Source organism: Pelodiscus sinensis, chromosome 19, assembly GCF_052426305.1.
Source record: "Pelodiscus sinensis isolate ZL-2025 chromosome 19, ASM5242630v1, whole genome shotgun sequence".
Lineage (NCBI taxonomy): Eukaryota > Metazoa > Chordata > Testudines > Trionychidae > Pelodiscus > Pelodiscus sinensis.
In genome coordinates this window covers 15,341,543-15,367,845 of record NC_143070.1, presented here as the reverse complement: position 1 = coordinate 15,367,845, position 26,303 = coordinate 15,341,543, and the positions used below count along the sequence as shown (strand labels likewise).

General features: G+C 53.4%; 2 protein-coding genes across 2 annotated transcripts in view; one reads left to right on the top strand and one right to left on the bottom strand.

The window, feature by feature from the left end:
* Nucleotides 1-5,697, top strand: part of LOC142825356 (killer cell lectin-like receptor subfamily B member 1B allele C) — a 17,464-nt gene extending 11,767 nt beyond the window's left edge. The window contains exons 4-6 of the mRNA XM_089770619.1: nt 705-859; nt 1,597-1,709; nt 4,042-5,697. Of these exons, the coding sequence (XP_089626745.1) occupies nt 705-859; nt 1,597-1,709; nt 4,042-4,165 (392 nt within the window). The 3' untranslated portion in view covers nt 4,166-5,697. The remainder of the gene's footprint in view (nt 1-704; nt 860-1,596; nt 1,710-4,041) is intronic.
* LOC102451500 (C-type lectin domain family 2 member D-like) lies at nt 4,889-26,303 on the bottom strand. Its single transcript, XM_089770618.1, has 6 exons — nt 26,285-26,303; nt 14,485-14,614; nt 13,684-13,779; nt 12,214-12,386; nt 11,481-11,584; nt 4,889-7,192 (listed from the first exon to the last, which is right to left on the bottom strand). Exons 2-6 carry the CDS (start codon nt 14,495-14,497, stop codon nt 7,042-7,044), a joined length of 537 nt encoding a protein of 178 aa, XP_089626744.1. The 5' UTR covers nt 14,498-14,614; nt 26,285-26,303; the 3' UTR covers nt 4,889-7,041.

Below are 26,303 nucleotides of genomic sequence, written 5' to 3'. Positions count from 1 at the left end.
ATAAAATCGAAATAAGATACGCAATTTCCACTATGCAAATTGCATATCTTATTTCGATTTTAGAGTGCAGTATAGATGTAATCTGAGTCTGAAGGCTTTATACACCGCTGTAGAGGAAACGACAGCAATATCCGGAACTTTATTTCCTCTCCAAAACAGAATGAAACCCTCCCTCTCACCCCTAGTATTTCCATTTTGAGTTCCCTTCCCTCCATCAGACAGGAACAATGGCACCCAAGGTATTTCGGTCTGGTAAAAATGGCATTTTCAATTGTAATAAGGTGCCCAGATCTCCCAAAGGGGAAACAGGAAACCAAGTGGGACTAGCTGGAGTCCTGCAGCCTCTCTCAGGGCAGGACTGGTGTCACTGTTCAGTCAAACCCTGCCTGCCCTCTGCCAAAGCCCTTACCTGCCTCTCTGGCATGACTCCCCTCCCCACATGTTCCTCTACACCCGACTTTTTGAAAGGAGCGGGCATGGGTCTCATTGGCAGCCACCCACTGATCAAGTTGAAAAGAGGAAATGGGACACATGCCCATTTTGCCAAAAAAGTCGGTACAACCAGGACCAGGCTTAGAAAAGGGGCTGTCCAGCCACAACGGGACGGCGGGTTGCTCTGATCCAAAAGGAACTTGAACATTTTTAAGCAGCTGCTGCAGACTGTTCAGAACTGACGACACCTCTGTTCCCATCTCTCCCTCCAGGGGGCGCCAGGTGCAAACTCTGCCCCAGGGACTGGCTGCTGCGCGGGGACAAGTGCTACTGGCTGTCAAAAGAGAATAAAAACTGGAACTGGAGCCGGGACGACTGTTCGGGGAAGAGCTCGCAGCTGCTCGTGCTCCAGAGCCAGGAGGAGCTGGTAACACACAACACAGGAGCAGCCACTAATATTTTTCTGTGGGTTCTCCAGCCCCAAAGTACCCACAGAGCCAGCGTCTCTGTCTTGACTGGCCTTGGGCTGCCCTGGTAGCCCCATCAGGCCTGACGCCGAGTCACCTGCTTCCCTCACCTGAACCACTCCGTCCAGGGGCACTGTCACAGGTGAGGCTGAGCCAAGGGCACCCTTAAAGGGCCCGTTCACCCTGTGACACCAAGGACTGGGGCTGGTGTTACCAGGTCTGCACAGAAAGTCACATTCCCCTGCCTCCACCAGGAATTCCAGCCTGTTCCACCTATTCACCCTTCCCTAAATAGAAGAACTAGAGGACACCAAATGAAGTTAATGGGGAGCAGGTTTAAAACTAATAAAAGAAAGTTCTTCGTCACACAGCGTGTAGTCAACCTGTGGAACTCCTTGCCAGAGGAGGCTGTGAAGGCTAGGACTATAATAGAGTTTAAAGAGAAGCTAGATAATTTTATGGGGGTTAGGTCCATAAAAGGCTATTAGCCAGGGGATAAAATGGTGTCCTTGGCCTCTGTTTGTCCGAGGCTGGAGAGGGATGGCAGGAGACAAATCACTTGATCATTGTCTTCGGTCCACCCCCTCTGGGGCACCTGGTGCTGGCCACTGTCGGCAGACAGGATACTGGGCTAGATGGACCTTTGGTCTGACCCAGTACGGCCGTTCTTATGTTCCCCTCTGCTTGCCCCTCACAGGACTCCTTACAGGATGTTATACAAGGTGCAAGCTCTGCCTGGATTGGGCTTAAAGTGACACCCCCCGGGGGGAACTGGATCTGGGTGGACGGTTCCCAGTTAGACCCAGCGTGGTGAGTGCTGCCTGTCACTGCCTGATGCTGCCTGAGAGATGTTTGGGAAAAGCTTCCGCTGTCCAACATGCTGCTGTTAAACATGCGTCTGTCTAAGGCCAGGCCTGCACCTACCTGTGTGACCAGACCAGCCACCTTGGTTCAGGGCGTTTTTGCTGCACCAGAGCAAGCCATCGTGCCGCAGCCACTCTACCACCGTAGCTGTGCTGGTAGCAGGGCAGCATGTGCTGACTGGGGATGGAAGAAGCACTGACATGCGACCAGGGCTGTGTCGACACTAGGGGGTTTCCATTGTCACCACCCAGAAACATCTCCTGGTGTGGCCAAGGCACCAGGAGCTGCCCTATTGCCCCTATCACCACCATATCTGAGCACCTCACGGCCTTCACTGCATTGATCCTCTCACACCCTGGTGAGGCAGGGCTGGGCTATTAGCCCCATGCTACAGATGGGGGAAACTGAGGCACCAAGACTACTCACCAAGCTGTTCAGGTGCCTGCCACTGACTGATTTCAAGGGGAGGTGGGTTGAGAGTCCCTCTCCAGTGACTTGCCCTGAGTGTCACAGGAGCCTGGACAGAGAAGGAATTGACACAGCTCAGCGCCCTAACCACTGAACCAGCCTGCCTCCGTCATGTCAGCTCCTCCAGGTGGGCAGCTGGAGGCTGGGACATGTCACCACTGCACAGAACGTGGCCACTGCTCCTGCCAGTGCCAGGGGGACGTGGTGGCCAGTGCCCCTTGTCTCTCCCCAGGGTGCCCATCAGGGAGACACCAATACAAGGTCGTGCCTGGACCCTCAAATGTCAAGTCATGGCCCTGGCCTGGGCTCTGCTCCTCCCGCTGGGCTTTGTGCTCCCACAGCCGGAAGTGCGGGGGAGGAATGTGATAGCGTCTCTCTACACCCCCCATGTGTAGGGCAGGAGGGTTAAGCCCTAAGGCTGCAGTGAGCCCCAGGGCCCCTGCCTGCAGGGGCTTCAGCCAACCCAGCCAAAGAGGTGACTCAGCAGGGGAGGGGCCCTAGGGGACAGAGCAGCCCCCACACACACTGCCCCACAGCGGGACCCAGAGTAGGGAGGGGTGAGGAGGTGCTAAGCCCCTGCTAGAGGGCGGCTGTGGAGCCTGCAGGGTTAGGGCATGAGCAGACCCGAAATCACTTCCCCAGAGCTCAGCCGGGGGCCGGAGACACTTTCCTGGGCCGCCCCGTGTGGGGTTTGGCACAGGCAGGGCTCAGCTCCTAGCCAGCTCCCCACATGGGAGGGTCTGAGCTTTCGCGGGGCGTTGGCCCAGCCAGAAGCAGGGGGAGGGAAGGAGCCTGCCGGACGGGCTGTGGGTGAGCCGAGTGCTCTCACCATGGTCTGGTTCCCTGCAGAGCAGTGGGAGGGGGATGCGCCCCAGTGGGGCAGGATACACGGGCAGTGGGGCTGGGGGGCGAAGCAGAGAGAGGACAGAAAGGGTGGGAGCATGTAAAGCGTTGATGGGTGGGAGCAGAGGGAACACGCAACTGGCTCCTGCTTGCCTCAACTCACCAGCCACCGCAGCTCCCAGCCAGCGCCAGCCACAGATGGGACGGGGGAGCCTGGCCGACAGAGCCGGCAGGCAGCAGGAGGAGCAGCCGGTCCTGCACACTGCAGATTTGCCCTCCACATCCCCACCCTCATCATCAGCCCTGACCCCCACACTCACCGCCGGAGGGTGGGCAGCTGGTGAGCAGGGATCTGGCCCGCAGCAGGATCTGCCAGTACCCATGGGCAGGGAGGGGGGGAATATAAAATATGGGACAATTTGCCCATTTTAATGAAAAAGTCAGGACACCTGCAGGAAGGGGTTGCCTGGTGCAGGAAGGGGTTGCCTGGTGCAGGAAGGGGTTGCCTGGTGCAGGAAGGGGTTGCCTGGTGCAGGAAGGGGTTGCATACCTGCATACCTGGTGCAAGAAAGGGCTGCCTTCCCAAACTACCTGACTCGGTCCCTGCTCCCAGATCCTGGGGGGCCATTCAGGCTGCTCACCCTGGACCCTCGGGAGGGGCTTCATGTGTGGGTGCTCCAGGGGTGGCTGGGGTTCCACTGTCCCCATGGTCTGACGCTCAGGTGCCCCAGGGCAGCTGGTCACAGGGGCATTAGGGGCCACGCTGCTTGACAACTCTGGGTTTAAGTGTGGGAAGCTGGGGCCAGCAGCCATGGGGGGAGAGGGCTGGTGGGTGCAGAAGGGGCAAGGCGATGGGGGTGGGCCTAGCCTGTCTCCCTTAGACAGGGCAAGGAGCAAGGGGGAGACAAGACCCACCCTGGGCCTTTCCTTGTTACCAATGACATAGACTTGCTCTTTCATTCTGCAGCTTCCCCGTCTCAGGCCCTGTGGATGGGAACAGCTGCGGTCGGATCAAAGGCAGCCGGATTCAGTCAGATACGTGTGATGCTGACTTCAAATGGCTCTGCCAGAAAGAAGCTGCCGTGATATAACCAGTGGGACCAAGGAGCAGTGTTTGTACCCCTGTAACGTTAAGACGTCTCAGTGGGGGCAGCCAGATTAGTCCGTAACCTTAAAAACAACTTTTAAAAAACAAGTCGTCCTGGGGCACCTTAGAGCCTAACAAAACTCTCCATATGGAATCATGCGCTTTCGTGGGCAAAACCCACCGCCTCAGATCAGATGATCTTGAGTGGAAAAAAGCACCGTTTCCACTCAAGGTCATTTCATCTGAGGCTGTGGGTTTTGCCCACGAATGCTCGTTCTATACTCAGACTATGCGCAAAAGGGCCAGTGTAAACAGCTCAGATTTGTTTTGCGCAAAAAAGCCCCAAGCGCAAAAATGGCGATCGGGGCTTTTTTGTGCAAAAGCATCTGTGCCAATCTAGACGCTCTTTTCCGCAAATGCTTTTAACGGAAAAGTTTCCCGTTAAAAGCATTTGCGGAAAATCATGCCAGTCTAGACGTAGCCCGTGTGTGTCTGTAACTGCAGCCTGCCAGCCACACCTGGGACACTCTCTAGCTTTTCCCAGTCTTGGTTACACTGCAGGGTGACCCCAACACACACCCGGTCCTGGATTTTCCTCCAGAATTGTAGGCTCTCTACTGCCCAGCCCTCTCCTGGCTGGGCCTGAGATGTTAGGTCTGTTTTAAGGGAATAATACATGAAAATGTGTCACTTTAAATACCGCTATCCAGGCAACAGAAACACTGGATCGGATTAAACAACAAAAGTTTATGAACCAAAGTATACAGGATTTTAAAAAAGTGTAAGCATGGGCAATAAATATAAGGAAAAGTTGTGTCTAGTAGTCAAACTAATAATACTGAATTCAATGTAAAGGTTGACCACATCCTTCCAACACCACTCACCAAGCCTTTTGGGTCAGGACCATGCCCCCCCAATCCAATGGCCGTTTCTTGTATCTTCATCAGTCGTGTGGGGGAGGGAGATACCTGGGGGTGTTTGTCCCTCACTTTTATAGATCAGCCCCTCTCAAAGTTCTGTGCAGCTGAGTAGAAGACGACAAGGAGTCTGGTGGTGAAAGAGGTTCTGACTGTTTCTTCTCCTCTGTTTGAGGTGCAGACTGATTTGTTCCTGCCCCCTTCCTTGCCAAAGAACAGCCACTTAATAGCCGATCAACTTTAATGACACCTGGGCGGAAGCATCAGCTTGTCCTTGGTCTTTGAGAAACAGGCTTTGCTTACTCCTCAGACTTGTCTGATAGATACACCTAGTCATGATTTGAGTGTATGTTCAGAATGCCGCACTGAATGTTGTTACACACATTTCACCACAATAGTGTTAACCAGCAAGCTGTGCGTTTTCAAAGGATACTTCACAAGGCATATTGTGTAGAGAGATTATTACAACAGCATGCAGGGTGTGAATACTGCCTAGCAGAGTGTCTCGCTGGGAGTGGCAGAGCAATTCTAACTCCTGCCTGCTGCCTTGTGCCAGCCTAGGGCTCTAAAAGTTCACGGAAAATAGTTAACACCAGTTTAACATTTCAGGCTTTTATTTTTTAAAAAAAGCCCCAAACTAGAAATTGGCAATTAAAGCTGCAAACTTCAAAATCACCTGGGTTTTCACCACAATTCCAAATGACCCAGAAAAATTCATATTGAAAAACATCTGGGGGGGGGGACACCTTTTCCCACTCAGCTCTGTCCCACTCTATGGAATGGTCTCCTATACACAACCACCTAACCTCAGGATGATTCTTACCAACAACCCCAGGACATACCACACTAATACCAACCCTGGTACCTTCCCTTGCAACAAACCCCGTTGCTAACTTTGTCCACATATTTACTCTGGTGACAGCATCACTGGACCTTACCATGTCAGTTACAAGATCAAGAACACATATTCCTGTTCATCCAGAAATATAATTTATGCCACCATATGCCAACAGTGTCCTTCTGCTATGTACATTGGACAAACTTCTCAGACACTTCGCCAAAGAATTAATGCCCACAAATCAGACCTCTTCAGTTTCTTTTCATTTCAACCAACCTGAGCATAATCTTAATGACCTTACTACGTGTATCTTACTTCAAAGAGACTTTAACACCAGATTACAAAGGGAAACCTCAGAACTATCATTCATGCTTAAATTTGACACTTTACGAATGGGCCTTAACAAAGATGCTAATTATCTTACTACAAAGATAGCTTCCCCAATTATCACCCCTAGTATCATTATCTCATAGATATTTGCCTTCCCCCTCACCCCTTTCTGTTTTAAATCTGATTTGTCAGTTTTATAATGTGTTCACTTTTTTTTCATTGTATTCCTTTGGTATATATGGTCATGCCAATTCTCTTCCAGAATTTGATCGGACGAAGTGCGTCTGGCCTACGAAAGCTCATCACCTATTAAACCGTCCTGTTAGTCTTTAAAGTGCTGCATAGTCCTTTCTTTTGTTTCAGCAAGATCAGAGGAACACAGCTACCTCTCTATTACTATTAAAAGGCTCCACTGAGAGTTCTCTGAAGCAAAAAGCTCCTGTAGGGGGCTCTCGGGCAGGGAAAGCTGAGGCTGGTGCTGTGCCTCTCGGCTCAGGGACGATCACGACTCCCTGCGCCAGGTGAGGTAGGTGGGAAAGGCCGATCTGAGCAGTTCCACTGGCAGGGAAAACAGGCAGCCGTGGGGAGAGGACGAAATGTGCAAACGGCTTTTCTGGCTTTCACCCAGAGAGGCTCAGACCAGGTGTGATGCTGAAGAAAGACCAATCCAGCTTTCCCAGGGCTAATTCTACCACACTCCTGCATGCCTCCTCCTATTCACACCCTGCATGCTGGCTGTTGTAACGATCTCTGTACACAATATGCCTTGTGACGTATCCTTTGAACACACGCCTGTTACGAGGCTTCTCCCCCTGGCGTCTCCTTTGCTGCTGTAAATACATCGGGTTTGCTGCAGATCCATTGTGCCTCGCTGGTGCACCGCGAGCTGCTGACCCTGTTCTCGTCATTCAGGAAGGCGCAGTCACCTCCTCCTTGGATCACAAACCTGCAGGGCAGAAGCCAGGGAGCGGGTGTGAGGCAGGAGCCGGGTGTTTCCCGTCGGTCACAGACAGGGGGCGACACTCACTTAGGGCAGGGAGCTGCTGCATTCACAGCCCCTCAGTTCCCCTTCCTGCACCAGCCCTGCCCCTCAGTAAAGGGGAGAGCTAGAAAGAGGGTCGTGAAGCAGCAGGGCCAAGAGGGTCTATGAAACTGGCCTCCATGGATAGGGGGACCGTATTTCCCTATACCTAACACGGGCACCAAGGGGGCGGGGGTGCAGGCATGTGGGGCTCCTGCCCTATGGGGGGGGTGTGTGTGTCCACCGGCACTCAGAGCTCCAGCAGCTCCCCGCCCACCCTGTCCCACTGCAGGGATGAAGTTCACCCCAGCAGCACGCAAGGGAGGGAACCCCCCGGCACTTGGGGCTTCGGTGGCTTGAAGCCCTGAGCATGGGGGCTCCTCTCCCCCACCCCTCCTGCTGCGGGGGAAATACAGGACAACGTGCCCGTTTTTTAAAAGAAGTCGGGACGCCGGGAGGAGGTCCTAAATAAGGGACTGTCCTGGGAAAAACAGGAGACGTGGTCACGCTATCCATGGAACATTCATGCCGGGGGGGAAAGTTAACCCCAAATCTTGCTCCCACCGCACGCCCAGCTGGGGTTGGAAGAGCCCCAGCAGGCTCCACCCTCTCCCCTTAGTCTGCCCTGGGCGTAGGTTTCAGGGGAGCAGCACATGGCGAGGAGCAGCAGTAACGCAGCACGGAAGAGCTGGGGCCAGGCTCCCCGGGCACATTGTATCATGGCCTGGAGCCAAGACACCAGCAGCACAGACCCAGGGGCCGTGGGGTGGCCCAGCCACTCACACCCAACTTCCTGCCAGAGCTGCAGCCCAGCACCTCCCCCCTGGGCACAGGGGCAGGATCCAGGCCCACAGGAAACGCTCCCCCACAGACCATCCTGTCTCCTCAGGAGCAGGTGCCGGGCTGGAAGGAGGCCCAGCACCACTCTGGGCAGGCTGGGATCTCCCCACCCCCAGACCTCCAGCCTCTGGCTCTGGGTGGGCTAAGATGTGTCCCAGAGCCAGGCTAACCCAGCCCCCGCCTGCCTGATCACATGGCTGAGGGGAAGGGGGTAGGGGAGGCACCAGCATCCTGCCAGCAGAGCGCTGCTGGGACGGCAGTGATGCACCCGGAGCCTTCTGCTGGGGTGGGCCCCCAAAGGGTGGCAAGTTTCAGAGTTAACACCCCATTGAGATGCCTGCGGCAGCTCCTCCCCTCAGTGATAGTGTCTCAGGCTTCTGGCTGACTGAGACAGGGGTCATTCACTGGGGGAAGCGGGTTTCAGAGCCCACAAAGCGAGTGTTTTGTGCAGTGTAGACGTACCCTGAGCGCTCAGGACATGCGCCTTACGTCTGCAGCGCAGCAGGGAGTGCGGCTCCCAGCTCTGGAGCACAGACCTGTGCTAGCAAGACCTGAGCGACTCACAGCAGCAGCAGGGGGGACGTAGTGGCAGAGGTGGCGGCTCGAGCCAGCCAGCCAATTAAAGACTCCCAGGAAGACAGTGCCACCCAGTCAGCTCATGCCTGTCTGCCTGGTCTGGGAGGCCGGGTGCCAGCTGCAGCGCAGACATGTCCCTAGCAGGTTGCTAAGTGACGGCCTGTGCCATAGGCACAAAGGCAGGCTGCGGCCTAGCGCAGGGCATGCTTGCTGGAATATTGCCAACTGACCGGCTCCCTTAGCCCACCTTGGGTGTTTCCTGGTTTCCCACCCGTCACTAAAAGAGTGAGTTTGTTTTTAAACACAAAGCTCTGGGGTGTCTCAGCACCCTTTGTGGGGAGGGGGCCGGGGGTCTCTGTGTGGTGCCAGCATACACAAGTCCCGCCCCTGCAGCTCCAATTGACCAGTTTCCAACCAATGGGAGCTCTGAGGACAGTGCAAGAGCCAGCGCAGAGCTACCTCTGCCCTCCCTGACCAGGGTGCGCTGTGCACAGAGACACGCCAGCAGCAGCTGGCCACTTCCAGGAGCAATGCGGGGCCACAGCAGGTAGACAGCCCTTCTGAGCACCCCTCTGCACCACAGGACTTTTAACAGGACGAACAGAAATGTTGGGCAGGCCAGATCTGGCTGTGGCATACTTTGCCCACCCTGGTTTAACTAGTTATCGATCCATGATAGGAACGTCCCTCTTGTCCCATGACAGCCTCTGCTGGGAGACCTTGCCCAAGGCTTTGTGAAAGTCTAAGTACCCTCTATCCACTCAATCCCTCTTGTCCACACATTTGTTTATATCCTCACAGAATTCTAACACACTGATGTGGCAGGATTTCCCTTTACAAAAGCCCTGTTGACTCTTCTCCAAACATACCATGTTCACCCATGTGCCTGGTAATTATGGTCATATGGTTTAGCATAGTTTCAAGTAATTTGCCTGGTATTGATCTGGGGTCTAGCAATCCACGAGCCTCAGAAGTGTTAGTTAAAAAAAAAATCCATGAGCTGCCCTCCGGTCATGGGGTGTAAAGATAAACGTAAGAAATGGGTTATACCCCACCGTCAGCACTTCTGCAATTTCATTGCCAAGTTGTCCACCCATGTGATTCAGACACTGCTGAGGTGCAGACATAAAAATAAATGAATCAAATCTGCAGAAGAAACAAAAAACAGGACTGTGTAGCACTTTAAAGACTAACAAGATGGTTTAATATGTGATGAGCTTTCGTGGGCCAGAACCACTTCCTCAGATCAAATAGTGGAAGAAAATTGTCACAACTATATATACCAGAGGATACAATTTTAAAAAATGAACACATATGAAAAGGAGGAAGGGAAGGGAAGGAGGTAAATGTCAGTGAGCTAATGATATTAGAGGTGATAATTGGGGAAGCTATCTTTGTATCAACGACTTGATTACCTGCATCCTGCTTCAAAGACCTTTTAAGACTTCACTTCAAAGAGAATCCTCTGAACTGTCATTCATGTTCAAATTTGACACTTTACACTTAAGTTTGAATAAAAACTCTAATTATCTTACCCATTACAAAGATAGCTTCCCCAATTATCACCTCTAATATCATTAGCTCACAGACATGTACTTCCCCCCCTTCCTTCCCCCCTCCATTCCCCTTCTGTTCTGAAATTTGATTTGTCCTTTTCATATGTGTTCTTTTTTTTTAATTGTATCCTTTGGTATATATGGTTGTGACAATTTTCTTCCACTATTTGATCTGAGGAAGTGGGACTGGCCCACGAAAGCTCATCACATATTAAACCATCTTGTTAGTCTTTAAAGTGCTACACAGTCCTGTTTTTTGTTTCAGCTGCACCAGACTAACACGGCTACATTTCTAACACAAATCTGCAGAAGGCTTTCATTCCTCAATCTTTCCACAGAGCTGAATCCACCAGCATGGAAGAATGAAAGATTTGTGGTATGTAAACAACTGAAGCATTGCTCCCTATCATCTAGGAAACAGCATTTTTTTCAATGTGCACAAACAGTGCTCAGAAATGAGCCTATTAAACAATTTCAACTTTAATTTCAAGCATATTTCATTTCATGTATCGATACGAATCGTAAAATATCTCGTTTGCTATGTCAAGAAAATGAGCAATTTTGTTTTATACCTCTAGGGAACAGATACACGTAAGCTACCAAATGGCTACTGAAAAATGTGCAGTATTAATAGTGTTTGTATTTGATTTCATAGTGTTAGTTATCCCTTCTTTTAGAATTTTTTCTTCTATAACATTTTAAAAATTCATGTAGCTAAGCTATTTGTCAGTAACGGGCAGGTACCACGGTGGCACATCCACACAAGTGCACATGACCTCAATATGGGGGCACAAGACAAAACTCACTTGACTCATGGTTGAAAATCTTAGAAGGAACTTTGGCTGCTGTTTGAAGGTCAAACCCGGCTACTGGCTCACGTGGGGGGTAGTTATTAGATCACCCAGAGCCCACTGAAATCAGGCTGGGGGTGTTGTCTGCACCCTCTTTGCTGTTTCTCTGTTCCAGTGGCAGCCGCAGGCACCCAGCATGTGTGACCATCAAGCATCTGGTATGTAGACGCCTCATCAAAGATTCAGGGACCTCGTTACAGCCAAAGATATGTCCATCAGCCAGCAGGAGACACTGGCTTGCACCTGTCACTAACACACCCAGCACACACTCTTCCAAGCGCTCTCTGGCTGTTCCCACAGCACTAGCAGGGGGCTTGGCCTGAACTCGATGGCTCAGACACCAGGCACCCAAATCCCAGGGAGATCACAGAGAGAGAGGAAAAGACTCACCAGTGGTTGAATTCGGTGCCGTTGGCCCATTTCCAGGGCTGGTCTGGGTGCCTCCAGAGGCCAATCCAGTGGTCGAATTTGCCTTTACTGTGCTGCATAAAAAACTAGAAGAGCAGAGGGGGAGGCGGTGTCAGGGCCCGACAATCCCAGGTGCGCACAGAAGGGCTTTAAGTGTTCACGGGAGGAGGGGCTGGGGATTTTCCCCTCCCCCTTGCCCAGCTCTGGGTAATTCTGTATTAACCCTCCTCTGCCAAACCCAGCTCCCCCCACCCCAACTTCCCCAGGGCTGGGGCAGCGCTTGGGAGCTGCTGGGTCCAAATTCCCACCGCTTGCCCCCCATGCCGGGCCAGGCTCTGTGTGAAACCCTCGCCTGACAGGGCAGCTGGGCTCCCTCCAGCCCTCCCCGGGGAAGGAGAGAGATGATCAGCGCAGGGGATGCTGGGAGGGGCCAGGCCTAAGGGGACCCCTCCCCCACCTCAGCTGGCTGCTCTTCCCCTACCCAGGGGCACTGGCCCTTCCAGCCGCACTGGGGTCTCAGCCCCCTCCAGCCCCAGGCAGCCCAGCAGACACCGGGGCAGCCCAGCCCCAGAGGGGCATCTCCTGCTGAGAGGCCTGACAGTGGCTGATCCTCCCGTTACTGACACCAGAGGGGCCCTGGAAAGTCCATTGGCTCTGAGCTGCTCCCTGCCCAAGGGACAGAGCCCAGGCCAGGCCAGTGCGACGAGTCTCTCACCATTTCCTGCAGGGTGTCGATCCCAGCCAGGGAGGCCCCCAGGGCAGAGCAGTTGCTCCAGCTGTCGGGCCAGTTCCCTTCGGTCTTGGAGAAATAGTAACATTTCCCCTGGTAGCCGACCCAGGTGTCCGGGCAGCAGGGACCCCATGCAGCTGGAGAGCGCCCAGATAACACTGAAATGGGACAGGAACAGGTGGAGTGAGAGGGAGCCTGCCCGTGGGTGGGGAGAAATGATCCCGGCCCCCCAGGCTGCCTAGACTGCTCTGACCCTGTCAGGTACTGGGTGGGCTTGAAGGGGAACTAGGACAGTGGGAATCCAGCCCCATGGGAGTGTTACTTGTCCCTGGTCTCACAGGGCCACTAATCCCAGTTCACATTCAATAGGGAGGCAGCTGAGGCCCAGGCGCTATGTCAGAGCCGGGGGTGGGCTGAGGGAGGGGGCCGTGGTCAGGGCTGGCAGCTGGCAGGAGAGCGACGCTGGGTAAGAGGCAGGTTCAGCAGGGGTGGCCAGGCCGGTTCCCCTGCTCGCCTGGGCCGCTGCCCCTCCCCTGCTCTGCGCTGGGCTGCCCAGGAGGGGGCTGAGGGGTGGGGGGGAACAAACTCCCTGCCCTTCGCCAGGCCAAGCACCCGCTGCCTGGAGCTCCCCGCGCAGCCAGACGCAGGGCGAGGGAGATGCCTGGCGGGAGGCTCACTCACTCTGCTGTGGGGCTCCCTGCACCCATAGGGTGGAACCCCAAGCTCCCAAATCTCACCATGCCCTGAGTGAGCCAATGGGGCCCATTCACAGCCGGCTTATACCAGGGTGGCCGGCACTGTAACCATGGTGGGACTGTTACACCAGTGCAAACCCCTGGCACAGATGCGCTGGGGTCACATGTCCTGCTCTGGTCACTGACTGCAGTGGCCACACCAGAGCAGGGCCTGCCCTGCCCCACTGCCGCCCACCTACCTCAGCAGTTTGCACCAAGTCCGCTCTGCCAAAAGAGCCACATGGGCCCAGAGTCACCCCCGTGCAAACAGACGTAGATTCACCCCCCTCGGCCGGCTGCTGAGCCCACCTGGGGGCCAGTGCTCAGACCCCAGAGCAACAGATAAACCCCACCCCACCCCAGACATTCTCACAGATGCCCCCCCCAAACACACACACACACACACCCCACACCCCTTCCCCAGGCCAAGGGCAGACACAGCTGGGCCCATGTTCACCAGGAACAGCTGCCCTGGTTGCTCACTGGTGGGTGTCATACAGTGCTAATGGGGGTGTCTGTGCTGCACCCCACGGCTCATTTCAGTGATGGGCACCTGCCAGCTTGGCCCTGGGCAGGTTTTGGGAGGAGGCAGGAGCATCCCTCAGGAAGCCTCTGTCCCAGGGGCAGGAGTCGGACAGGCCAGGAGGAGACGCTGTGACTGGGGCAGCCCCAGGGGGAGGGACGTGCAGAGAGGGGGGCAGGGAGGAAGCTGAGAACTCACCTGCCAGGGCAATAACAGCCATGAGGAGACCAAAGATCACGACTGCGGCGACTCCGAGGGCAACTGTCTTGTGTGTCTTGCAGTTACAGTGAGACCCTGAAACAGAGGGACCAGTCAGGCCAGGCTGCGAGGCCGCGTCTCACTGACAGCACCAGGCTACGGCTGCCCTAGAAAACGCCCCGTTCTGCCCCTCGCGCCTCCTGCTGGACGCTCTGGGAGAGGCGCCCGGGGGCTCAGGCAGGCTGGGGCTGGCAGAACAGTCCCTCCCCTCTCAGCCCAGCACCCCTTGGCACCGCCAGCCAGGCCGGCACCAGGCCGGTGAGCTCAGGGACACAGAGATAAGGACCCGCATGTTCCCATGGCAAGAGCTCAAGCTGCTCTGCCCCCTCAGCCCAGTACTGGCTGTGCCCACCCTGCCCAGCGCCCGTCCCCGCACACGGGGTCTCACCCGGGCACCACGCAGCCGAAGGGGGAGAAGGAGCCAGGCTGAGAGGGGCCAGGGCTGCCACAGGGGGTCTGACCCACCAGCCCAAACCACCCCTGCCTGGCCACATGCCCAGTGCTGTGTGCGCCAGCCAGCCCCTGGGAGCCAGGGATCGGGGCCCTGAGAGCCCCAGAGCTTCCAGCCCCTGCTGCCCACAGACGGGTTGGGCAGAGCCTGCCCCAACCCCATCAGTCTGTGTCTCTCCAGCCTGGTCCCAGGCAGCAACACCCCATTATCTGGCACCTGTCCTGTCTCCAGGAGCCTACTGGCATCAACATGCAGCTCCTGCAGCAGCACATGGCTCTCAGCGCTCCCACCTGCTGACTCCATGGACTCTCCGCCGCGCTCGGGCTGGGGACGCTGCCGCAGGCGCTGGGCTGGGCTCAGCTCCTCTGGGTGACTGGTCCGATGCAGCAGTAGCAAAGCTCCCTCCCTGTTCCGGACTCCCTGGCAGAGCGGAAACCAAAACAGGCCAAGCAGGAGAGGTCAGGGCAATGCTCCCTCTAATTTTTTCCTTCCATGTGCAGAATCAGTTTTGTTCTTTGGACCAAGGCATGTGCAGATGTGCACCACTGTAAGGGAGCCTGGACAGCCCTCCCATGACCAGAACAACGACTACAGTGCTAGGCCTCATCCCAGCCTTGTCCAAAGTATGGCTCTCCAACACACCACCCTGGGTCTCACTCGAGTCTGGGCACGCACGTATGTACACAGGCCACACCAGAAAGGGTGGGGAAAGTCAGGAGTGCTGCCCAATTATGCAGAACTTGTACAGGACAGCGAGACCAGGCCAAAAAGACCAGAAACAACCTGGTGCTAGGACATGCCGTGTTTTTGATAAGAGAAAAATTTCAGAGACAGGCAGAAAAATATGAATGAAGCTATCGTGGATAGTTCTCTGAAAACGTCCACACAGTGTGCTGCGGCGGTCAAAAAGGCAAATAGGATGCTAGGAATTATTAAGAAAGGGATAGAAAATAAGACCCAGAATATCTTACTGCCCCTGTATAAAACTATGGTACGCCCACATCTTGAATACTGTGTACAGATGTGGTCGCCTCACCTCAAAAAAGATATTTTGGCCTTGGAAAGGGTTCAGAAAAGGGCAACTACAATGATTAGGGGTTTGGACTGGGTCCCGTATGAGGAGAAGCTAAAGCGACTGGGACTTTCAGTTTAGAAAAGAGGAGACAGAGGGTGTGTCTAAACTACATGGCTCCATCGATGGAGCCATGTAGATTAGGCTGATCAGCAGAGGGAAATGAAGCCGCGATTTAAATAATCGCGGCTTCATTTACATTTAAATGGCTGCCGTGCTCTGCTGACCAGCTGATGATCAGTTGTTTGTCGGCAGATCGGGGCAGTCTGGACGTGCTGCGGTCGACAAGGAAGCCTTTGTCGACTGGCGCAGGTAAACCTGGTTTCACGAGGCATACCTGCACCGGTCAACAAAGGCTTCCTTGTCGACCGCAGAGCGTCCAGACTGCCCCGATCTGCCGACAAACAGCTGATCATCAGCTGGTCGGCAGAGCGCAGCAGCCATTTAAATTTAAATGAAGCCGCGATTATTTAAATCGCAGCTTCATTTCCCTCTGCCGATCAGCCTAATCTACATGGCTCCATTGACGGAGCCATGTAGTTTAGACACACCCTGAGGGGGAATATGATAGAGGTCTATAAAATCATGAGTGGTGTGGAAAAAGCGAATAAAGAAAAGTTATTTATTAGTTCTCATAATATAAGGACTAGAGGACCCCAAATGAAGTTAATGGGTAGCAGGTTTAAAACTAATAAAAGAAAGTTCTTCTTCACACAGCGTGTAGTCAACCTGTGGAACTCCTTGCCAGAGGAGGCTGTGAAGGCTAGAACTAGAACAGAGTTTAAAGAGAAGTTAGATAAATTCATGGAGGTTAGGTCCATAAAAGGCTATTAGCCAGGGGATAGAAATGGTATCCCTGGGCCTCTGTTTGTCAGAGGCTGGAGATGGATGGCACAAGACAAATCGCTTGATCATTGTCTTTAGTCCACCCTTCTGGGGCACCTGGTGCTGGCCACTGTCGGCAGACAAGATACTGGGCTAGATGGACCTTTGGTCTGACCCAGTATGGCCATTTTTATGTTCTTATGTTCTTAAGCACTTTTGCAATATTTTGGCATTGCAAAATGTACCCTAGATATTTGCATAATAGGTATTTTACGCAAAATGTAACTGATTGGTAGATATGACTAGAACAACCAAGTCTCATTTTGCTATGAATTGGGTTTAGTAAGAACAATCAATAGGGCGGAATAAGCAGGATTGACCCACAGGTCCTGCTTTCAATGCAACAAGAAGAAATGGATCCCTTTATGCCGGCGACCCCAGCGCCTGGCGTTCTGACACATGGGAAACAAAGGAAACATGACCCCCTGCCCGGCACTGTAGGTCACATACAGCTGAAGTGTAAGTGAACTAAGCTTAATTGTTGTATTATAACAGTCTTCTACGACTTGCTTTTGCATTGCTTTGTGCTGTATTCATTGCTTTAGATTTTAAACCTTCAATCTTTTAAATTGTACAGTGATTGTTTGGAAGCAGGGCCGGATTAAGCAGGGGGCTAGCTGGGCGGTTGCCCAGGGCACCAATCTATGGGGGGGGGGTGCTTGATTGAAGTGGTAAGGGGCGCCGCACGCCCGGGGACGGAGCTGCACATGCGTTGTGTGCCCACTGCCCGAAGCGCAAGTATGGCTCGGTCCAGCACTGTTTGTAAGGCTTGTAAAACTTAAATAACTGTGTTAACGCCCTCTCCCCCCACACTCCTGCACTCTAGCAAACAGCACAGGAGGGGAGGTGGGGCAGCAGCAACTGCCCAATTAAATCACCACGTCCAAAGCGGATCCATTTCAGTCAGCCTTGTCCAGTGATGTCTACCGCTGGGGGCACCACGTGCGGTGGCTGACGGAATCATCACAACACCCTGTACGAGCAGCCTAGGAAGCGCATAAACATCACTGTGATTTGGACCGCCAGGCCGCCCCCGACCCGCCAAATGGGGGTGCAAGGTAAAACATTTGGGGACCACTGACATAAGGGATTCAAAGGCCTGTGCAAACCCGATTGAACTATCAAGTCGTTGCACTTGCACAGAACCTATTCTCCACAGGATCTCAAGGAGCTGTAGTATGTAAGATCCTGGAAAAAATGTTGAAGGAGAAAGTAGTTAGAGACATTGAGGCTAATGGCAATTGGGACAAATTACAACATGGTTTTACAAAAGGTAGATCGTGCCAAACCAACCTGATCTCCTTTTTTGAGAAAGTAACAGATTTTTTAGATAAAGGAAATGCAGTGGATCTAATCTACCTCGACTTTAGTAAGGCATTTGATACAGTACCACATGGGGAATTATTGGTTAAATTGGAAAAGATAGGGATTAATATGAAAGTTGAGAGGTGGATAAGCAACTGGTTAAAGGGGAGACTACAGCGGGTCATACTGAAAGGTAAACTGTCAGGTTGGAGGAAGGTTGCCAGCGGAGTTCCTCAGGGATCAGTTTTGGGGCCAATTTTATTTAATCTTTTTATTGCTGATCTTGGCACCAAAAGTGGAAGTGTCCTAATAAAATTTGCAGATGACACAAAGTTGGGAGCTATTGCCAATTCAGAAAAGGATCGGGATATCATACAGGAAGATCTGGATGATCTTGTAAATTGGAGTGATAGCAATAGGATGAAATTTAATAGTGAGACGTGTAAGGTTATGCATTTAGGGATTAATAACAAGAATTTTAGTTATAAGCTGGGGACACATCAGTTGGAAGTAACGGAGGAGGAGAAGGACCTCGGAGTCCTGGTTGATTATAGAATGACTATGAGCCGCCATTGTGACATGGCTGTGAAAAAGGCTAATACGATCTTGGGATGTATTAGGTGAGGTATTTCCAGTAGGGATAAGGAGGTGTTAGTCCCATTATACAAGGCATTGGTGAGACCCCATTTGGAATACTGTGTGCAGTTCTGGTCTCCCATGTTTAAGAAGGATGAATTCAAACTGGAACAGGTACAAAGAAGAGCCACTAGGATGATCCGAGGAATGGAAAACCTGTCTTATGAAAGGAGACTCAAGGAGCTTGGCTTGTTTACTTTAACCAAAAGAAGGCTGAGGGGGGACATGATTGCACTTTTTAAATATATTAGAGGGATAAATACCAGGGAGGGAGAGGAATTATTTAAGTTTAATACCAATGTGGACACAAGAATAAATGGATATAAGCTGGTTAGTAGGAAGTTTAGACTTGAGATTAGACGAAGGTTTCTAACCATTAGCGGAGTGAAGTTCTGGAACGGCCTTCCAAGGGAAGTAGTGTGGGCAAAAGATCTATCTGGTTTCAAGATTAAACTAGATGGGTTTATGAAGGGGATGGTTTGATGAGATAACATGATCTTGGTAACTAATTTACCATTCATTATCAGTGGGAAATAGGTCAATGGAGGGATGATAGGAGTTACTATAGAGAACTTTCTGGGTGTCTGGCTGATGAGTCTTGCCCACATGCTCAGGGTTTAGCTGATCGCCATATTTGGGGTCGGGAAGGAATTTTCCTCCAGGGTAGATTGGCAGAGGCCCTGGAGGTTTTTTGCCTTCCTCTGTAGCATGGGGTACAGATCACAGCTAGAGGATTCTCTGCATCTTGGGGTCTTCAAAGTATTTGAAGGCTTCAATATCTGAGCTATAGGTGAGAGGATTATTCTAGGAGGGGTGGGTGAGATTTTGTGGCCTGCACTGTGCAGGGGGTCAGACTAGATGATCATAATGGTCCCTTCTGACCTTAAAGTCTATGAGTCTATGAGCTTTGGGGTGAGCTGGCTTATAGGGATGTTGTCACATAGACGGCTGCACAATTAACCGACAAATCTGGGCTTATCAGTTAATTTTGTCGACTACACACATTTCCACTCCCCCTCCCTTTGCTGCCTCTGTATCAGAGGGAGCAAAGCGCGGGGGGGAGGGAGGGCAGGGAAGCAGGAGCCAGAGCCAGGTTTAAAATCTAAAGCAATGAATACAGCACAAAGCAATGCAAAAGCAAGTCGTAGAGCCCATGAGGAGCTAGCTTAAAACCCACCACCTGGGTTGATGGTGAGCAACACCCAGGCTGCCCGGGTGGAGGCAGGATAAGGGATGCCCTGAAGGTAAGGTGGTGTGTTGGCTTCTGGCACGGCCTAGAGAATAGGGTGCTTGCTAGGGCAGGTGGCAGCGCAGAGGGCCCAAGGGGCCACCTGGAGCTGATCTACATGGGGAGCTCACAAGCTAGCACTGCAGCCTCATGCAGAGGCAGGGGGCAGGGGCAGGAACTGGTACTGGGGGCAGCCGGCTTAAAAGTTGGTTCTCTTAGCACCAACTTCAAGATGCCATTTGCCTCCCCCACACCCGTGCTGCAGCAGGACAGGCAGAGGGATGGGGAGGCTGCTGCTTGGACCCTCCCCTACGGACAGGGGCTACTGCCACTCCATGCTGCTGCCTCTTTATCAGGGTAGAGAGGCGGGGGAGGGGGGGAGGTGGCCCTTGGGAGTGGGGTCCAAGCGCACTGGTTGCCAGGGACTACAGAATAGTAATGTAACTGCTGCTAAGATTTCATGTGATTACGTGACTATTCAATTACACAACATCTAACAACTCTACTTGCTTACATCCATCCAGAGGGGATGGAGTTACGGGCACCGGCAGTAACTCACACCCTGCCATGTGCACACAGTCACTCTGTAGCACACCTAGGAATAGACCCCAGGCATCCTGATAGTCCTGGGTTTTCACTACCACACAGCTTTCTCCCCAAACTGGGATTAAAATGTGTGCTCTGACCACTAGATCGCACTCCCCCAGCCTGGAACAAAGTTCCCTCTAACCTAGTAATAGAGATGTAGCTGTGTTGGTCTGATCTTGTTGAAACAAACCAAGGGCTATGCAGCACTTTAAAGACTAACAAAATATGTTTTATTAGGTGATGAGCTTATCACCTAATAAAACATCTTGTTAGTCTTTAAAGTGCTGCATAGCCCTTGGTTCCCTCTAACCTAGGCACTGCTGCAGTGGAGATCATGATGTTTCTAAATCCCCTAGGAAAGCCTCACAGGCAAGTTGCCAGCTCTCATGTTCTTTTAGGATAGTTGATGTTAAATTCCCTGCTCAAAACCATGCCCATGAAGTCACATGCCCTCCCCCCTCACCCCCACTGCCTCCCCCTGTGTGTAAACGTGGGCCATGCCACACTGACCTGAACACACATATTTCCACATTCCTAGTTCCCAGCCTTGGGGGACACCGAAAAGTTCGAGCTTGCGCCCTGGTGCCAGTCCTAAAGGCTGAGGAGCCAGAACGCGAGGGCGGGGGCGGCCCCACGGGATCTGCAAAACTTTTTTTTGAGTCCTGACTCATTTCGAAAGAAGCTAAAATGCATAACACAAGGGGGAGAACCCGGAGTCCCTGTGGGGGGGGGAGCCTGGTGCGCACATTTCGGGGGCTCCATCCTCTAGCCCAGCTCTCTGCCTGCCCCTGCGCCCCGCCGGGGGGGTTACGGTTTAGGTGCCTGGCTCTGGGGCTGAGCGGAGCTCGGTGTCTCAGCCAGGCCGGGGCGGGAGGAGGCTGCAGCCAGAGGGGCGGGCAGGGAGCGGAAACTCTGCCCCCTGCCCAAAAACACGGCTTGTGCGGCCGCAGCGCCGGGAGGAACCCGCCTGGGAAAACCGCAGCAGTAGCGGCCCAGTTGCCTTATCTGTCCCCATCCCTGCGCACAGCCTCGCACCTCCTTATCTGGCCGCAAAACCCACAGAGCCGGCTCGGGGCGGCCGCGGGGGGAGCAGATGGGGGGGCGCCCCGAAACCGGCCCCCCAATTATCCTGGGTCCGCGTCATCCCCTCCCCGACCCACGGGGCGACTCGGCTTCCCCCTCCCCGCAAATCGCCCCTCTCCCAGCGCTGCGCAGCTTCCAGCCTCGTCCCCTAGGTCCGCCCCCTGTCCCCAAGAGCTGCCAGCAGCCCGGGATGGGGCGGGCCCCGCTCCCCTTTCCCCACCGCCCCCAGTTCGGGTCTCCCCCCCGCTCCCCTTCCCCCCACCGCCCCCAGTTCGGGTCTCCCCCCCGCTCCCCTTCCCCCACCGCCCCCAGTTCGGGTCTCCCCCCCGCTCCCCTTCCCCCACCGCCCCCAGTTCGGGTCTCCCCCCCGCTCCCCTTCCCCCCACCGCCCCCAGTTCGGGTCTCCCCCCCGCTCCCCTTCCCCCCACCGCCCCCAGTTCGGGTCTCCCCCCCGCTCCCCTTCCCCCACCGCCCCCAGTTCGGGTCTCCCTCCCGCTCCCCTTCCCCCACCGCCCCCAGTTCGGGTCTCCCCCCCGCTCCCCTTCCCCCACCGCCCCCAGTTCGGGTCTCCCCCCCGCTCCCCTTCCCCCACCGCCCCCAGTTCGGGTCTCCCCCCCGCTCCCCTTCCCCCCACCGCCCCCAGTTCGGGTCTCCCCCCCGCTCCCCTTCCCCCCACCGCCCCCAGTTCGGGTCTCCCCCCCGCTCCCCTTCCCCCACCGCCCCCAGTTCGGGTCTCCCTCCCGCTCCCCTTCCCCCCACCGCCCCCAGTTCGGGTCTCCCCCCCGCTCCCCTTCCCCCACCGCCCCCAGTTCGGGTCTCCCCCCCGCTCCCCTTCCCCCACCGCCCCCAGTTCGGGTCTCCCCCCCGCTCCCCTTCCCCCCACCGCCCCCAGTTCGGGTCTCCCCCCCGCTCCCCTTCCCCCCACCGCCCCCAGTTCGGGTCTCCCCCCCGCTCCCCTTCCCCCACCGCCCCCAGTTCGGGTCTCCCTCCCGCTCCCCTTCCCCCCACCGCCCCCAGTTCGGGTCTCCCCCCCGCTCCCCTTCCCCCACCGCCCCCAGTTCGGGTCTCCCCCCCGCTCACCAGCCCCTCGGCGGCTGAGCCCGGCCAGGGCTTTCCTAGGAAAAGGGAAGAGAAACAGGATTAACAGGTCGCTCCCCCCGTTGCAGTTTCCTTCGGGCTTAGGGGCACCAGTATCCTCTTCCCTCTGCCCCTCCCTGTAGGGTTGCTGCCTCCCACAGGCGCCCTGTGTGACCGTGTGTGTAGCAGGCCGGGCTGGGGGCTGTAACTGGCCCGCAGGAGACAAGAGCTGCTCCCTTGTGAGTGGTAAGTGCTAATAAGGGAGGGGGAGGAGGCTGCCCCCCCCCCCCCACGCCAGAGTCTGATTTGATCCCTCCAAGAAGTTCTCCCTTCCCCACGCACCCCTGGGTTATGGGGCTTGGCTTGTGCCCTCTGACCTGTGTCAGCTGGAGGGGGTTGCAGTGAGGAGGGGCAAAGTGCACATGTAAGGAGGAGTTTAGTGCAGGAGCCCCTACAGCCTGAGCAAAAAGCCGCTGGGTTCCAGCTGAGGCTGTGGCCTTCCTTGTTCTGTTTTCTAAGTGCCACTGCGTGGGACCCTGACCCACACTAGGGGTGGGAGTTTCACACAGGCCGGATCCACAGTGATGCTCTGGTGCTGGGGGAAAAGAAGAGGATGGAACAGCTGTGCCACAGAAGCCCCATTGCTCCTCTCTTCAGCCCCACACATGATGGAAGGGCTTTCCAGGGGCACTATGGGATGCCAAGGCTGCTGTAGCCAGCACGTCCCTGCTCACACACTCCGGCTACGTCTAGACGGAAGGCTTTTTTCAGAACAGGATGGCTGGAGGCTTCCTGGGAGCGGGGTTGGGAGTGCACTGGCTGCCAGCCCTGCCCTGGGGACCATCGAATTGTTGTGTAACTGTTAGAATTTCATGCGGATACATGATTATTCGGTTACACGGTATTGAACAGCCCTTGTTATTGCACATGCCACAAGAGACATAGTGCTCTCCAGCTTGCCTGCCAGGGATTGGGGAGGGCCCATTTCCATTAAGCGGCCATTTAAAGAAGTACAGTAAGAATTCATCATTCATGTTATTTCACCCCCAGTTGGCTCTTCACAGTCCCTGCACCACCACGTGTCCTTCCTCCTCCAGGGTCAGCAAATCAAAATGAAACACCATGAGCTCTTCACCCGTCCTCGTCCAAAGTCCTCACCCCAGCTTCTCCCCTTCATTCTGGGGTGCACAAAGTCCATAATCCCAGCTGCAGGGTCTGTGTCACCTTCTTCCCAAGATGCAGGGGACAAGGAGACAGTGCCGAACTGGTGTTACTTGGGGGTCCTGCTCCTGTACCTCCCACCCTGTGCTCTGCCCCTCTGCCCCATGCAGAGTCCTTGACGGGAGTCTTCTTAATGGGGAGCCTCCACACAGTAAACCTTGGGGTTAACGCCCCCATTGAGATGCATGGAGCAGCACCCCCCAACTCAAAGTGATCATGTCAGGTGGTCTGTAGACTCAGGCGGATGTTTCTGTGTCATTGACTCTCAAGTTATAATTCCAAGTTTTTCTTCCCAAGGACTCAATTTAACCCCCCTCCCCGCCATTTAGATTATCAAACGGCTCCAGGATCCAGGGCTCCAATAATGTTTATGTCTTTATCTGGTCTTAATCAATCCCACCCACAGACTCACTCCTCATCTGCCATTACTTGTGTGAAAAGGATGTTTTAGGGCCTGGCCTGTATATGTCAAACGAGCACTAATTTAGTTGTAAGTGGAAAAGGAAGGCAGCATTGTCAAGATACGGGAGATGTAAATGAAAAACCAGAATTTGATTGGATGACCAATAATAACCCTGCTTTTAGGGAAGTAAAAGAAACAAAGACAGCCAAAGCAACAAAGTGCTGATAACCCCAAATAAGAGGTAATCAAAAGTAAAAAAGGCAGAAGGAGGCAACAAAAACTAACGTCAGCATAGTCAGGCGAGAGGAAATATACCGAAACGGGTATGTAAGGGTGAACTAAACAGACCGAAAGTGGACGGGTTGCGAATCTGAAAAAGCCAGGTCTGATCAACCAGGGCGTTGAATCTCATTACTGCTCGTAAGCTCCGAAAGGGGAAGACCGGTCATAAGTTGCAACGAAAAATCCGAAAAGAAAGACATAAAGAAAAGAATATCTCCTGAATCTAAACAATGCGTCTATCCATCTTAATGTAAGTATTATATAGGTATGTCTGATAACTCCACAAACTGTTCAAAGGTAACTTTGGAGGGTATAGCTGTAGGAAGGTTTATTTTTCTCGTCTTAGTTGTATTGTTTTTTTTCTAATCTTGATTTGTATGTTACGCTGTCTTAAACGAATTCAAGATAGTGAATTGATTTAAATGAAAAATTAATTATAAAAGTAAATAGAAATAAAGTCTTGTGTTAACCCCAAAAGGAAGTATTCCTCTGTCTGTGGTTTCAAATCCTTTAAAGAACCAAACACCGGTTACTGAAAACTTGGACAGGACAGATTTATAGCCAGGACAGATTTATAACTTTTCTGTACCCCACCTCTCAAGACTTGCCAGCTCCCTGGGACCCTGCTCTCACTTAAGGCAGTACAAACTGCTCACGTGATTCATGTCTGGTTCTGAGATTCCTGACCCCTCCCTCTCTGTCAGACATCCCAGCCGAAGACAGACAGCTGTATCCTCCTCAGTAATCAGACAAACTGACTGTCATTAATTGGGACAGATGGTGAGCTGGATATGAGGAGAGAGAAGAAAGATCCTCTAAAGAACCAACCTAGAGAGAACCAAGGTTGGGAACAGAGTTTGTTGGAGGAAGAGGTGAGTGACTGGAGAATACGTATCCGATCTGTCAATGCGCAGGGAGACGCTGTCCATAGGCCCCGGGAATGTTCCTGCAAAGGAAATCACAGGATTTTATTAACAAAGAGCAAAAGAGTTCTTGCGCACGGAGCTGCCAGGGTAGACGTAGCCCTTGTGTGTTTGGCTTGTGCTCAAAGTTACATCAGGGGCTCCAGCAAGGCCTAGGATGTGGGCCGGGCCAATGCTTCCCACTTGGCTGCAAAGAGCGAAACGGAGCCAATGGGAGCCACGAGGCTCTGGGGCCCCGGTGCTGGTAAACAAACAAACCAGGCCGGCCAGTTAAAGAGTTTCTCAAAGCGACTCCACGGAACACTTTCCGAAACACTGCTCTAGATGTCTGGGAAAGAAAAGAATCCTCCAACCATTCCCCCCCAAAAAAGAGAGCTATGGCCACAAAAAGGAGGAGGGGGGATAAAAAAAGGAGGGGGGATATTTTCTAAGTGGGAGCCTAAGAAAAGCCACTACATTCACTCCAAGCTGACCTGACTGATTCTAAGTAAAAGATATTCAGGTACATCTTGTGAACACCTGCCAGCTAGCTCTTAGGACTGATGACAGCTTTAATTCCCTTGCCAGTGGACGCTGGTGAACAAACCCCCACCCCTCCCCCCCCACATACATAATATTCATAAGTGTCATGGATGGTAACATACATCTACAGATACTCTACAAACATCCATTTTAAATTTTAAAGGAAGGGGGGGAAATCCATTTTAAATGTACTTGGATTCATGATAACATTTTTAAAATAAACTCATTTCAAATGAAATCTGAATTCAATGCAGAGGTGTAAGGCCTAAAGTTATAATCTCGTAAAATGTTTCAATAACTGTGCTGAATCCATGAGCCTGTGTCAGAAACTCTGAGATTAAGGCTCTTTCAACAGAAAAACAATTGGGGGAAACTGCAGAACAATGGCTGTTGGGTGACTGATTCTGTAGGAATTCAGAAAGAACTTCTAGACAGAATGTGACGGACCGGGCCGTGTCTGGGCACAGCTGAGGGCGTCCGCTCAGGGCGAATTGCTCAAATCCGGGGCTCCTTACAGCCCCCAGACTGGTGACCTCTCCAAACAGGCCACAAACCAGTCCCACAGAGCGTTTTAGCAGCCTGCCTGAAGCCTCACGAGCAAAACCCCTCCGACACCCCAGCAATATCCATGCCCCAGATGGCCCTGGGCCTCATACACAGGTGGGGGGTCCTAACACCCAATCCCACCTACCCCGAACAAATTCTGTCCGGTTCCAAGAAACCAGCCACAGATCCCTGGTCAATTTACCCTCTGGACCTTACCCACAAATCACGCTGGGCCAATCCTTTGGAATCTATATCTAAAGGTTTATTATTACAAGAAAGAAAAGCCTGAGAGTAAGGTTGTTAAAGGATAGTACGTTACATGCACCGAATCTCCCAGT